At 36.3% G+C, this 14,216-nt stretch overlaps 1 protein-coding gene and 1 long non-coding RNA gene across 10 annotated transcripts in view; one reads left to right on the forward strand and one right to left on the reverse strand.

Annotated features, from left to right (window-relative positions):
• The window catches only part of LOC126614629 (receptor-like protein 2), a 179,565-nt gene that overhangs the window by 28,747 nt on the left and 136,602 nt on the right, over window positions 1–14,216 (forward strand). For 4 of the 9 annotated variants that reach the window (XM_050282279.1, XM_050282282.1, XM_050282278.1 and 1 more), the window contains exon 2: window positions 7,681–7,746. The exons of 3 other annotated variants lie outside the window; for them this stretch is intronic. In XM_050282279.1, coding sequence (XP_050138236.1) covers window positions 7,681–7,746 — 66 coding nt within the window. Of the gene's footprint in view, window positions 1–6,208; window positions 7,244–7,680; window positions 7,747–14,216 lie in introns of all 9 variants that reach the window. 2 more of the 9 variants (XM_050282276.1, XM_050282277.1) reach the window with 2 other exon arrangements.
• Window positions 1–14,216, reverse strand: part of LOC126614638 (uncharacterized) — a 121,217-nt gene that overhangs the window by 3,911 nt on the left and 103,090 nt on the right. The gene's annotated exons all lie outside the window — the stretch shown is intronic.

A 14,216-nucleotide genomic window follows, 5' to 3' on the forward strand; every position in this document is an offset into this window, starting at 1 on the left:
CTTCGATGGTGTCTTCTTGTCTAGTGCTTTAATAGGGCACCTATTCAATAGGTACACTGAGGTGTTCACAACTTTACCCCAGAATGTATAAGGTATGTTCTTCTTATGCATCATAGACTTAGCCATTTCAACTATAGTCCTATTTTTTCGTTCTACAATCCCATTCTATTGTGGTGAATATGCCACAGTGAGTTGCTTCTCCAACCCCACATCTTTACAAAATGCATTGAACTCATGTGAGGTGTACTCACCTCCCCTATCACTTCTCAGTCTTTTGATTTGGTATCCATTTTGCAATTCCACCATTGCCTTGAACTTCTTGAATATTGTGAATACCTCAGACTTGAACCTTATGAAATACACCCAACACATTCGTGAGTAGTCATCAATGAAGGTTAGGAAATACCTGTTTCCACTAATTGTTGTTGTTTGCATTGGTCTACACACATCTGTGTGAATCTATTCGAGTGGCTTTGTTACCCTTCAAGCCTTGCCAACTTCAAATGGATCCCTATGATGCTTCCCAAATGCACATCCTTCACAGGTTTCATTGCAATGATCCATCTTAAGTATCCCTTGTACCATTTCATACTTTTGTAGATTTTCTAGGCTTGTCATGTTTAAGTGACCAAACCTCTTGTGCCATAGTTTCATAGAACTTGTCACACTTGCTTTCCTTGCCACTTCTTCTAAGCACTTCAACACAAGTGGAAAACTTTTGTTTTTCACTTCCACTTTGGTCACCAAATTTGATAGGGATCTGTCATCATAGATCTCAACCACAATTCCCCCAAAGAGTAGGAAATACCCATGCTCCATCATTTGACCCATACTAAGTAGGTTTTCATCCAGTCATGGCACTAGCATCACCTCCCTTATGCATCTTCTTCATTTCTTGGTGTTGATAACTAGAATTCCTCTTCCAGTGGCCTTGACAATGTTTCCATCTCCCATTTTCACTTTTCCAGTGAAGTTTGTGTCAATGTCAATGAGTAATGACTCATGTGCAGTCATGTGGTTGCTGCAGCCACTATCAATGTACCACACTTCATTGTTTTTCTCCACTTTTGCACTGAAAGCACATAACACATTTGCTTCTTCCTCCACTTGGTTTGCACAGTTCACTTGCTGCACATTCTTTGATATGCATTCCTTCATAATGTGCCCAAACCTGTTGCATTTGTGGCACCTAGGCTTGTCTTTGAACCAACACTCTCCAAGATGAAATTTGTCACAATATTTGCATTGTTGTTTGGTTCTTGGACCTGCATTAATGTTGCTGCCTTGGTTAGGTCTAGAGTTGTGATACCCTTTTCCTTCCCATTTCTTGTTCTTGCCCTTCCACTGTGGTTTCTAATTGCTTGCACTGGCTTGACTACCAGATCCAACATTGAGTGATTGAAAGGCTTTCTCAGGTGCAAAATCAGCATGCCTCTCGACTCTTTGGTCAAAAGCTCTTAAGGATGTCATCACATCTTGCACACTGAGAGTTTCAGTGTCTTTGGTTTCTTCAATAACACTTACTATTGAATCATAGGGTTTAGTCAAACTAATCAAAAACTTTTGGACAATTCTTTCATTAGGCAATTCCTCACCATATGTTTTCATCTTGTTTACAACATCAAACAGCCTAGTGAAGTAGTCTTTTAACAGCTCATTTTCCCTCATTCTTGTATACTCAAAATCTCTTCTAAGGGACTGAAGTTTTACCTTTCTGACTTTAGTGTCTCCTCTATACTCTTGCTGTAAAACTTCCCAAGCACCATTTGCAGTCTCTTCATTTGCTATCCTCGAGAAAATGGTGTCTGAGACAGCACCTTGAATGTTTCCAAGTGCTTTAGCATCCTCCATCCGATTCTGCTTCAGTGTTTTGAGTTGTGTTTCTGTGAGATCCTCCTCTAAAGCATTGATCTCCATCTCAGGTAGTTCATACCCGTGTTGAACCATATCCCATAGATCATAGGATTTGAAAATGGTTGTCATTCTTATTCTCCAAAAATCATAATTCTCCCCATCAAAGACTGGAGCTTTTAACTCACTGCTACTGCTAGATCCCTTCATTTTCAGAATTGTTTGCTGGTTGTTGTTGTTGAGGACACTTCATTGGTGCTCCCAAAAGTCTTAACTTTCACAGATTATGCCCAGAAAGTTTCTAGATCATAAACTAAGCTCTGATACCATGATAAAGTTTGTTTGTTTGGATGATTTTTTGTTATATTTTTTTGGATCGGTTTCTTGGGGGTAGAATGGCAGAGAATTGAGAGGATATCGGAGTGTTGTTTTCAACTTCAAGGTTGTGCTGAAAATGCAGCAGCCATACTTCATTAAATAGAGAAAATGTGTAAGGGTATGGTACATTTCCATCACCCATACTTGTGTAAAAGAGTTGGTGATTAGACAATATTTAAACACTAAAATCACCTTACTACTCCAGATTAACTCCTAGCCCTTCATTGGGATTTAAGTGATCTAATCTGGAGTGTACATTTATCACTCACACGTTTAAACAAAAACTAGCCATTGGAGGCCAACCCTTCATTTCTTCTTCTTCCTTCTTCGATGCAGACAACACCCTTTCCTCAGGAGCTCCTTGCTGCCTTCGACCCCTTGACTCCAGGAGCTGGTTAGCTTCCAACATCAAGTCCAAAGAAATGAGCTAGAAGGAGAAGTTCCTTAGGTTTGGTGTCAACCCTTGTTTAGGCCATGTACCAAGAGGAATCAATTCTACTCCAATGGCGTACTGGTTGACTTTAATTTAACATTGATATACCCATGTATCATTCCTTAATTGATTGGTAGATCTGCATATGTTCACATACGGGAATGATAAATATAATACATGTCCGACGTTTTAGGTGGCTTTGATAATCGTTTGAGAGAAAATGTTGAGTACTTAGAGGAGCTCAGAAGTCTAGCAGAAACGGAAGGAGTGTTCAATCAAGTTAACTTCGTCACCTCTTGCTCGACAGCAGAAAGAAATGCACTTCTCTAATGGCGTAGCCAGAAATTATTCGGTGGGTGGGCTAAGCTAAAATTATTAGTTCGAAATCAAATTTTGAATCCTATTTTGTCTACATGAAGTTATATAATAGTAAAAACTTGAATGTAGTAATTTGAAGCAAGAATTGTATGCTATGTTTTCTAGGTTTCTAGCTTTCAAAGTTTTCAAGTGAATAAAATAAAGAATCGTTTGTGGTATGAAAGTTTTAATTTATTACTATTAAATATAATATTGGTTAAAGTAATGAGTTTATTTAACATCTATTAGCTCTTATTATTCTTAAAAACAACTTTACTAATAAAAAAATTTCATTTCTTAAGTGACATATGACAATTAAAAATCCTAAACTAACCCAAAAATTAATATTTTTAAGCTTCAAGAACCAAACTCTCCCTATGCTATAGCCTAGAGGAGCCTTGTACTTGGCTCCGCCCTTGACTTCTCTCCCAATGCCTATGTGTTCTTTATACGCCAAAGGGGAAAATTACATAATTTTGTTCCGTTGATCAGATATTGTGGGGAGAATGAAATTGATGAGATATTCAAAAATGCAGGATGAGCATTTTGGCATTGTACCTCTGGAGGCAATGGCTGCTCATAAACCTGTCATTTTGTGCAACAGTGGGGGCCCTGTAGAGACAGTGAAGAATGGTGAGACGGGATTTCTGTGTGACTGTAACCCATGAGAGTTCTCTTTGGCTATGGCTAAACTCATAACAGACCCGCAGATGGCTCAGAGAAGGGGTATAGAAGCACGATAGCATGTCACAGGGTCATTCTCTACGAAAATATTTGGTCAGCACTTGAATCAATACATTGTTGATGTTGCTCGGACCAAAAGAGACTGAAGAGGGAGTTAACTCATAGACCGAAGTATAATCTGGTTAGTTTTAGGATTTTCTTATGTTTTATGATTTTGCTCTTTTGGTTCATATTTTAATATTTGATATTTTGTATGACTACTGTAAGGCAATTGCATTTTCTATGTACGACACTTTGATATTGTTAACAGTTATACGTAGCCATCGATAGGCATCACTGTATTTAGCTATACTCCCCAAAATTCAAATGTTCTGTTCTTTTTTTTAAGGCGTATTATATTAGTACCCCACGTATTATTATATTAGTACCCCACGTATTGTTGAATACATCCCACAAACTTAATACACCCCATATTTGCTTTCTTAATTAACAATTATCTTAATGCACCTCACGTCATTTCCCATAACACCCTCATAACCCACTTTCTCAACATACATCTTATATTTTCTACATACACCCCACATCGTTCACATCTTATAATACTCATTTTTAATTATTGTAAACTAAATTGACTTGGGAGTAAATTAAGGAGCAAACTGGTGTCTGCATCTCAAAGTATTCTACTGTCAAGGATTTTGACTACAAAATACTCACTGCATATAAAGACTCACTACAGAAGACTTCCCCGTTCATATATTCAGATAACTCGGACTTCTACAATTTCGTTTCCAATCACAAAAATGAGAATGCATGAAAATACCATGCATAAAGTATGGAGGGTATGAGAAAACCCAATTAAAAAGGGGAAAGAAGGAGAAAAATAATCACATATGTCTTATGCTGATTATTTTCTCTTGCAATTGTTGGGAGGGTTCTACATGACCATGGTGCAGATACAGCCCATGACTGCAGGCACTTGGAATGATATGACATAAAACCTTAAATTCCTTCTAAGAGCTTGAACACACAACAAAATATTATGGTTTCCTGGGAATCGCATGCAAGTATTTGCAGTATTTGTAATTCACAAATTCGAACAACTTAAAGTTTCATCGTTCATCAAACGAATATGATCCTACCCTAAATTCTCTCTATCGAAAGACTAATATCTCACTTTATATAGGGAGATGTCATTGAAATCACTAAAAAAAATGAAAAATATGGAGTCTTACCTCGTGAAAAGTTTCTAAAACATCGATTTCGTGTTTCATTCGTAAAAAAAATAAATAAAAATAAATAAAATAAATCTCAATCAATGTATTAGTTTCATTGGTTAGAATTTTATTTTACAATGGAGGATGAAAGGGGTTTTGAGAATTGAAGATAAATATACTTTAAAGATGATTTGGCGTGTATTTAGAAATTTCTTATTTTTTTTTAAATCTTATAAGGTCGAAATTGTCATTGTACAATAGGGTATATAAGTCATTTAATATTAAATTTCAATGTGAGATGTATTCAACATTATGTGGGGTGTATTCAACATTACGTAGGGTGTTAATAAAAAAAAACTTTTTTAATTACTTAACAAGAAAGGCATTAGTGCTTTTGAATGTTGTTGTCTTCAACTAATTTGCTAAACATGGCCCGTCGTAGACTTTGAAGTGCTCTGTTAAAAGGCCTTGCTTAAGGCCGCCATAGCCTGCCTAGACCCTAGGCTGCTGGCCATTGACACGATTAATTCTTAGGTGTCTAAAAATAAGAAACGGTGCCTAGATTTACCTAGGCACTCGCCTAGATTTACCTAGGCACTCGCCTAGGCACCTACCTACATTGTGTAGGTGACGACTCACTGAGACAAAAACTAGATAACTTCTATTTAGTTGAGTCAATTCAAGTTTTGGCACGCCAAATACGAAATGTTGATAATACTAAACAACATGTATGTATGAAAACCGCGTTCAGTGTCACTTCATATTCTTCTACTCCTCTAAATTAAATGCCCCGTTTGGTTTTCCAACTACGGCGTTGAAACAAAGGTATAAGTTCTGGTCCCTTCATGGTGGCCCCTCCTTAATTCAAAACATTATACGGTTATGGTTGTTTGCCAATTTTTCAGATTGCATGCCGCTAGCGTTTCGAGCATTAATGATTCATCGTTTGCAGGCTAAAAGGAAGAAGACAGGAAAGAACTTCGGATTATGCATGCAATTAGTTGCTCTATATATACCTTTCAGAATTCCGAATGTAAAGAAACATATCTATGCTAGACCAGCTTACTTTCTAACCCAATGGCTCATGGCTTTCTTCTCATCCTCTTATTCTCTCACATCATCTCTACAAATGTTCATGCATGCAACGAAACTGAGCGTGACTCTCTTCTGTCCTTCACCTCCACCCTATCTTCTCCCCCTTTAAAGTGGACTTCAGTTAACTGTTGTTGTTGGAATGGCATCACTTGTAATCAGGATGGTTTGGTCACCCATTTGCTCTTATCCTCCAAAGGTCTCAAAGGAGCTATTTTCCCCTCATCATCATCACTAGGAAATCTCACACACCTCACCCACTTGAATCTCTCTCACAATTCACTTTCTGGATCACTTGATATTGAATTCTTCTCGTCTTTGAATCATCTTGAGATCCTTGATTTAAGCTTTAATCTTCTTTCTGGAAAGCTACCTTTTTCTCTGCCATCCCACAATATCCAGATGTTGGATTTGTCAAGCAATCGCTTTCACGATGCAATTCCATCATCATTCTTTCAACAAGCTCGGAATTTAACTAGTTTCAACGTCCACAACAATAGCTTCTCAGGTTTGATCCCATCCTCTTTATGTCTTCATTCTTCTCCCTTGATTAGGCTGTTGGATTTTTCCCTCAATGCATTCAATGGTAGCATTTCTCCTGGACTCGGGGAGTGTTCAAAACTGCAAATTTTTCGTGCTGGTAACAACATCCTCTTAGGGCTACTCCCCAAAGATATCTACAATGCTACCAAACTCAAAGAAATTGCATTCCCTTCCAATTCGCTCCATGGAGCCATAAGTGAGAAAATTTTCAACCTCACCAACCTTGAAATCCTTGACATCTCCTTTAATCAATTGAGTGGAGTGCTCCCTCTCCATTTTGGAAAGCTCTCCAAATTGAAACTCTTGGCTCTTGATTACAACCATTTCGAAGGTTCTTTGCCCCCATCGTTGATGAATTGCACAAACATTGTAGAAATACGTATGGCAGCCAACAACTTGGGAGGAGATATCTCCATGCTCAATTTCTCGAAACTTAGTCACCTCAGTAAACTTGACCTACTTCGAAACCACTTTACTGGTACATTTCCAACAAGTCTTTATTCATGCCAATCCCTAAAAGCTATTCGCTTGACTGCAAATAATCTAAAGGGACAAATACAACCTGAAATTCTTTCATTGAAGTCTTTGTCCTTTCTATCACTGAGTGGCTTAACCAACATCACTGGGGCAATGAAGATATTAATGCATTGCAAAAGTCTTCAAACACTCTTGCTTTCGTATTCATTCAAAGGTGAGGAATTGCCAGCTGATGAAGGAATGCTTGATTTCGGTGGGTTCCAAAATCTTCGAATGTTGACTTTTTTTAACTGTGAATTCACTGGTCAAATGCCTTTATGGTTATCAAAACTCAAGAATCTAGAGATGTTGATTTTGAAAGGTAGTAGAATTACAGGTCCAATTCCTAGATCTTTAGGGACTCTTCCCAAGCTCTTTTACTTGAGCTTAGCAGACAACCAAATTTCTGGTGAATTTCCAAAAGAACTTTGTGGACTACCAAGGTTGGTACATGAACCCACCATAACTCAAGTAGACGATTATATTGACCTGCCAATCTTCACCCCTGTAAACCTAATTTACCCGCAAAGATTGTCTGGCTTTCCACCAACGATAAACCTATCCCTCAATTATATTCATGGTAGAATACCTACTGAGATCGGCCAAATATACCTTGTCCACAACTTGGAACTTAGTGGCAACTACTTTTCTGGCAACATTCCAGAACAAATATCCAACCTAAAAAATCTAGAGACTTTGCACCTCTCCATGAATCATTTGTCTGGAAACATCCCGTTGTCATTGGGAAGCCTTAATTTTTTAAAATCCTTCAGTGTCTCGTACAATAATCTCAAAGGACCAATCCCAACAAGCACTCAGCTCCAAACTTTCAGTGCTTCTGCGTTTGAAGGGAATTCAAAACTGTGTGGCCCTCCACTTCTGAATGAGTGTCTACCAACTGAGGGTATTAATGCAGATAATAAGAAAAACCAAGGTGTGGACAGTGAGCATCAATTTCCATGGTTGTATATTTTCTCCGCACTAGGTTTCATCGTTGGATTTTGGGGGAGTGTGTGGTTCTTAATTGTTAAGAAGACACAGAGATACGCAGTTTTAAATTGTTAGACAATGTACAAGATAGGCTTCATGTCAATATTACAGTGCTTATGACCATGATGAAAAGAAGGCTTAGAGGATACTAGATTGTACTTTTTATCGTACATCTTTGGTTTTCTTTTCATAATGAAGACTGCGAAGATATGTATATTTTTTAAGGAAAACTAATGAAAATGACTTGAAAACTTTGAGTTTTAATAATAAGGACAAAATAAAGGGTAAAGTGAATAGTATCAGGTTTGACTTTTTAGTGTAAAAATGTGGTTTTTCGTTAAAGTGAACAGTACCGTGGGCTTTTCGTTAAAACTCTCTATTTTTTATACTAGTTCTTTTTTTAAGTTTTATTTTAGAGGGGTTTTGGCTTATATCTCCTTTTTTTTTTGTATTTTTTTTTAAAAAGGGGTAAGGTTTATGTTCCTTTTTTTTTTTTTTTTTTTTTTTAAAGGAAGGGTAAGGTTTATGTCCCATCTTTTTCTGTATTTTATTTTTCTTGCATTTTGAGGGGTAATGTTTATATCCCCTTACTAAGTATAGCTTCTTTTTTTTTTCATATCAAAATTAAATTAAACTAAGAGTGTGTAGTGTGGGATTAACCCTTATTATAATGCATGCAGTATCAGAGCATTAATAAAAGTACATAAATGTAAAGAATATTTACAAAGAAATAACTTCCTACATTATCGGAAGTGAATATCACAAACTGCCAATGATCCTTGTCTTCACCAAAGTATAGATAAAAAGTCCTGGAGGAGTGCAAAACAAATAGTGTGAGCGGGCAAAAATAAAAATTTTAAAAAACCTTGCTTTTCGTAATATAGTAACCCCTCGCTGTAAAAACCTGTATAATGATTTTTTGTATAGGAGAACTTACTCAGAGAATTTCAGAGACAGGCATGCACGATGGTATATCATGCCATGACTTTAATCTAGAAAAAATAGAAATATATATTGTTGTTGTTGTTGTTGTGATTTATGAGTTTGTGAATCCAAATATGGCATGATCATACATGTATCTTTATCTGCTCATCTGCATATGCTTTCACTTGTATTATGGTTGGGGCATGCTTCACGTGTATGTTCACACTGCACTTGCATTTACACTCATTAGGCATTCTAGGATCCAGGTGTGATGTGCTTAGTGCGAATTTAAAGTAATTGCGGTACTAGAGCGTAAATTTATATACATAGCCTGTTCATGATAAAATATCTTGTGTGACTGCATTTATTGTTGATGAGCATATCATATTATACTACATTTAATTATTATTATTATTATTGAGTTTTATGTGATTTACCCGTATTCTCGAAATAACTGCATGTTTTTTATATTATTTGCTTTGTTTCTTCATACTTGTATCTAGTGTGATTTTACTGTATGTATATAGTCAATTCATGTGCTTAGGAACAATAACTTTTGTGGTTTTTAGTGTGTGTTTGTATAGATATATTCCTTAAGAGGGCGTTTGTTTGCCCTCACTAATTGTCACTGGACTAGACTGGACTAACTATTAGTCTAGTTAGTCCAGTGTTTGTTATCATGCGGCACTAGTCTTAATGAGACTAGCCAAAACTCGCCTACGCTAAAGGCTTCACCAAGAGGTCTTAGTAAGCCCCCCCTAAAAACTACGGGATTGCTAGTCTTGTCTCCCTCTTCTGCAAGCAGTGTCGTGCGAACCCTCCCCCGCGCCTTTTCATCACCGTGTCTGCTAGAAAACTCACCTTCATCTCTCTCAAAACAGAAGATATTCCATTGAAGACTGACCTTCATATCTCTAAAAATAGAGCAAAAACCAAGAACAGAAAAAATGGGGGAAAATTTCATTTCTTGACCAATCAGCAGAGAAAGCAAGAAGGAAGAAAATAAGGGAATCCATAGTTCTTTGCCCACTCCCAACACCTCATCACGCTCAGTTCGAGAACCAAGTCGTATATGGGTTCAACCACGACCTCAGTGGAGATACAGGTTGGGGATTTTGAGTGAATTTTTGGGGTGGGGGATAAGATGGGTTTGTGGGAAGAGGAGGTGAGGAAGATTGGGGATTTTAGTTGCTTCGTTGGTGAGGCAAATGGAGACACTCTCTGCCATCACTTTGGTTGCATCGCTTGTTTGGGTTAGAGAGAGACGGTGGGAGGGAGAGAAAGGGCCGGTGGGTGGGAGAGACAAAAATGGGGAAAAAGGGAAAGGGGGATGTAGAGGTGGAAGGTTACAGGGACTGGAGAGATGATTTTAGATTAAAAAAATGGAAAAAGATGAAGTAATAATAAAATATGGGAATTGTTATTAGCATTTTAAAAATCTCATTTGACATTCCAAATTTTCTATAATTAGAAAGAAAAATACGCTTATGAGGAGTGTAAAATAAGATTTTTGGATTGCTAATAACAGTTCCCTAAAATATTAATTAATATAAAATATTTTAATATTTTAATATTATAATCTTGCTTCTTAGTCCGACACTGCACCAAACATTTCACTAAAACAGTCCAGCTTAGTCTCTGAAGCTAGTCCAGTCCGAGTTAGTCTGGTACAACAAACGCACCCTAAATGAGCTATCATCCACACTTATTTTTATTTTTCACATACTTTTGTTAATTTCCGTTCTTTGATCTTTTTCAACACATTCAATCTGACAGCTTGAAATTGAAAAGAAAGTATGAAAGATAAAAAGGAGTGTATAACACCACCCTTCCTTAAATAGTAGTTTACGAGATGTGCATAAACAACTAATACTTATGGATAACGCTTTATAGATGACAAATGAATAGTTGGAAACATTGAGTATAGTTTCAGTCATTACTTTATAATAAGAGCCTATGTACAACTAAAAAGGCCTATACAAAATTTCAATCAGTCTCTCATTTTCTGTTTACACTCTACTAACTTTACATTAAGAGCTTGTGTACAACAAAAATGACATATTTCTAAATCTCGACTATATACGATTTCAAAAAATTACCCACATTCATCAGTCTCAGTTTGTATCTACATTCTACTAAATTTAGTCTGTATAAAAAAATGAATCACTTGCTCTCCTTCTCGTGACTTAATTTTCTACTCCTCCATTCTTGGGCTCGTAACTTGTTCTAGTGGTTTTTGAAAAAATTCAATTTTTTTTCTTTGGATTTTTCTCTATAGGAGCTTCTTTGTGGAGCGAAAAATAATTTCAAAAATCATGGAGCTAACAAGTAGATTATTTCCCACGAAAGACAAGACTACCCCAATTAAAGGCAGAGTAGGCAAAGATCAATGATTGCTCAAGGTACCTTTGCCCATAGGAAAAGTCAAAGGTATTTATGACAGAATAATTCATTATTCTTATCATAAATACATTACTAATCAAAGAAGATTTTTTTTCAAATAAATAATTCTAATTCCATTTATTTAGGATTTGCCTATTTACTCCATGATATTATTTACACAAATATCTTAGAATATTTCCACTAAAATACCATCTAAGGTTGGCCACCCTTATTAAACCCTAGAGGGTTGGCCTTTCTCATTCTCTCCTATAAATACTCACTTTATCTCCAAAATTCAGGAAGCCTTTCACCATATAGAATAGCGAAAAACTCATTCTCTCAAAGTTTCTGACTTAAGTATCGGAGGTCATTTGACCAAACCACCCGTGCACTTATAGTGGGCATGTGAGGCTTTTGATCTTTGACCAAAGGTGTTGATTTTTTTGCAAGTGCAAATTTGTCAATCAAAGTAAGGCGGAAATTTGCATCGACATTCCTCTATTATTATAAATTTTGAAAAAAAAAAATCTGTTAGTGTAGATGATTTGTCAAATTCCAGTAAAAAAAATTAGGATATATAAGAAAACAAATGGAGAAGTAGACATATGTTCAATATATACTGCAGGATTCAATATATATATTCTTTCTTACATGGGTTGCTAATATATTTAGGAATTGAGTGGGTTACAAATTATTTTAGCTTTCTTAAATTAGTGTAACTTAATTTTGTATCGTTTTTTTAAGGCTAATATATTAACACCCCACAAATTGTTGAATAAACTCCACATACTTAATACACTCCACATTTGTTTTTTCACTTAAAATTTATCTTAATACACCCAACATACTTTCCCATAATACTCCCCACACCCCACATTTTCAATATACCTCTTATATTTTGTACATACACCCCACATTTTATTTACACCCCACAATTTTCAAATCTTATAACACTCATTTTTAATTTTCAGGGATTGAATATAATCATTTGAACGTTTAGTTTGCCAAAAGATTTCAAATCAAAACTGAATCGATCTCAGATTTATTTCACAAGTCTTTAGACTTAATCTTGAACAAGATAAATAAAGACTCTCTCTGCTAATGATCCAGGTGTAGAAGTTAATTAATAAATCAAAACTGAATCGGTCTCAGATTGCTTTAAATACAGGCCATGTCTCACCTCATTTTCCACGAATCATCTCCCAGTGACAAGAAAAGAAAGAAGAAAAAAGAAAGAAAAACTCGCAATGAGAAACTTACGTCAATCAAACGGCAAAAGATTGAGAGTTGGAGTTTATGTGGAGAATGGCTATCCTCAATTTGTAAAAGTAGTATATGACTAACACTAATATGACTCATGTTACTGGGTACTCAAGATTAATATGAACCTTAAAAAAGATGAATATGAATATAGAAGTTTAAATAATGCAGCTAACGCAAAATTAAATACTTATCGATGTCATCGAAATCATTAAAACAATGAAAAATATGAAGTCTTACCTCATGTGAAGCTTCCGAAACATTGATTTCATGTTCCATTCGTCAAAAACAATTTTTCTCAATCAACATGTTTGTAGTTTCATTGGTTAGGGTTTTATTCAACAATGGAGGATGAGAGGGTTTTGATAGTTGAGAAGATAAATAATACGCTAAAAATGATTTGGGGTGTAATTATAAATTTATATATATTTTTTAAACCTAATAAGGTCAAAATTTGCATAGTGGAGTAAATAAGTCATTTAATATTAAATTTTAATTTGGATGCATTCAACAATTTGTAGAGTGTTAATACAAAAAACCCTTTTTAAAATATAGGAAGATAGTATATTTGATAGCGGCTGAGGCCAAATAAACCAAAAACCAAAGACAATAGAATCCAGGTAGGGAGGAAACACAAAGGAACCCCCAGCCCAATTACAACGATTCCTCCACAAGGAGATCAGCAATGAAGGGAGAGGGAGAGTACAACCATTGATAACTACTACCTATAGACAGATTAACGAGCTAGACGATGCACAATGGTGTTGGCTTGGTGATGGACGTGGGTACAAATATCTTCAGTGATCATAGGGAGCAACGCCTTTGTATCCTCAATGATGTTCCCAATTGAGGACAAATTGGATGAAGGGCATTGTTAGGCCCCTATGATCTGAAGAGAATCACCTTCAACTAACAAGTTACTGAATCCACTGGATGCCGCCCAAACCACACATTCTCTAGCTGCAAAAGCTTCCGCCAGGAGGGGAGATGAGACATTGCAGAAAAAATTACACGCAGCAGCCACAAAGACTCCCCTTTCATCCTTAACAATGAGACCCACTCCCCCCACATAGCGATCACAGTTCTAGGCACCATCAAAATTGATTTTCAGACTCCCTGGGGGAGGAAGAGACCATTTTGGGGGAAAATGGGCTTTGACTCTGGGTTGAGAAAGTTCAGAATTGTATTTCACGAAATCCTGCCACCACGATACCGCCCGGGATACAAAGATGTTGGGCGTATCGTACTTCCCGCTCCACAACATCGAGTTTCTGCAGTTCCAAAATACCCCAACAAATGACCACAAACAGGTCGAACTTGTCATGGGGAAGAGAGGTCGCTAATAACCATATAGTCATACTGATTCATGTAACTATATTAGTTAATCAATTGGTTTGAGTTAGTTAGGAGAAAGTTGTTATAAAGGGTAATTGAGTCATTTTGTATTGAGACATTAGCTATTATAAATAGCTGTTGTAGCTGTCAGTTGTGATGTATTGCGTTTCATATATTCTTCGAAATATACAGAGCTTTCTTCTTCTTCTTTTCATCATTCTTTCTGCCATTGTTCTATAATCTTAGTATATCATAAT

Source organism: Malus sylvestris, chromosome 3 (assembly GCF_916048215.2).
Source record: "Malus sylvestris chromosome 3, drMalSylv7.2, whole genome shotgun sequence".
Lineage (NCBI taxonomy): Eukaryota > Viridiplantae > Streptophyta > Magnoliopsida > Rosales > Rosaceae > Malus > Malus sylvestris.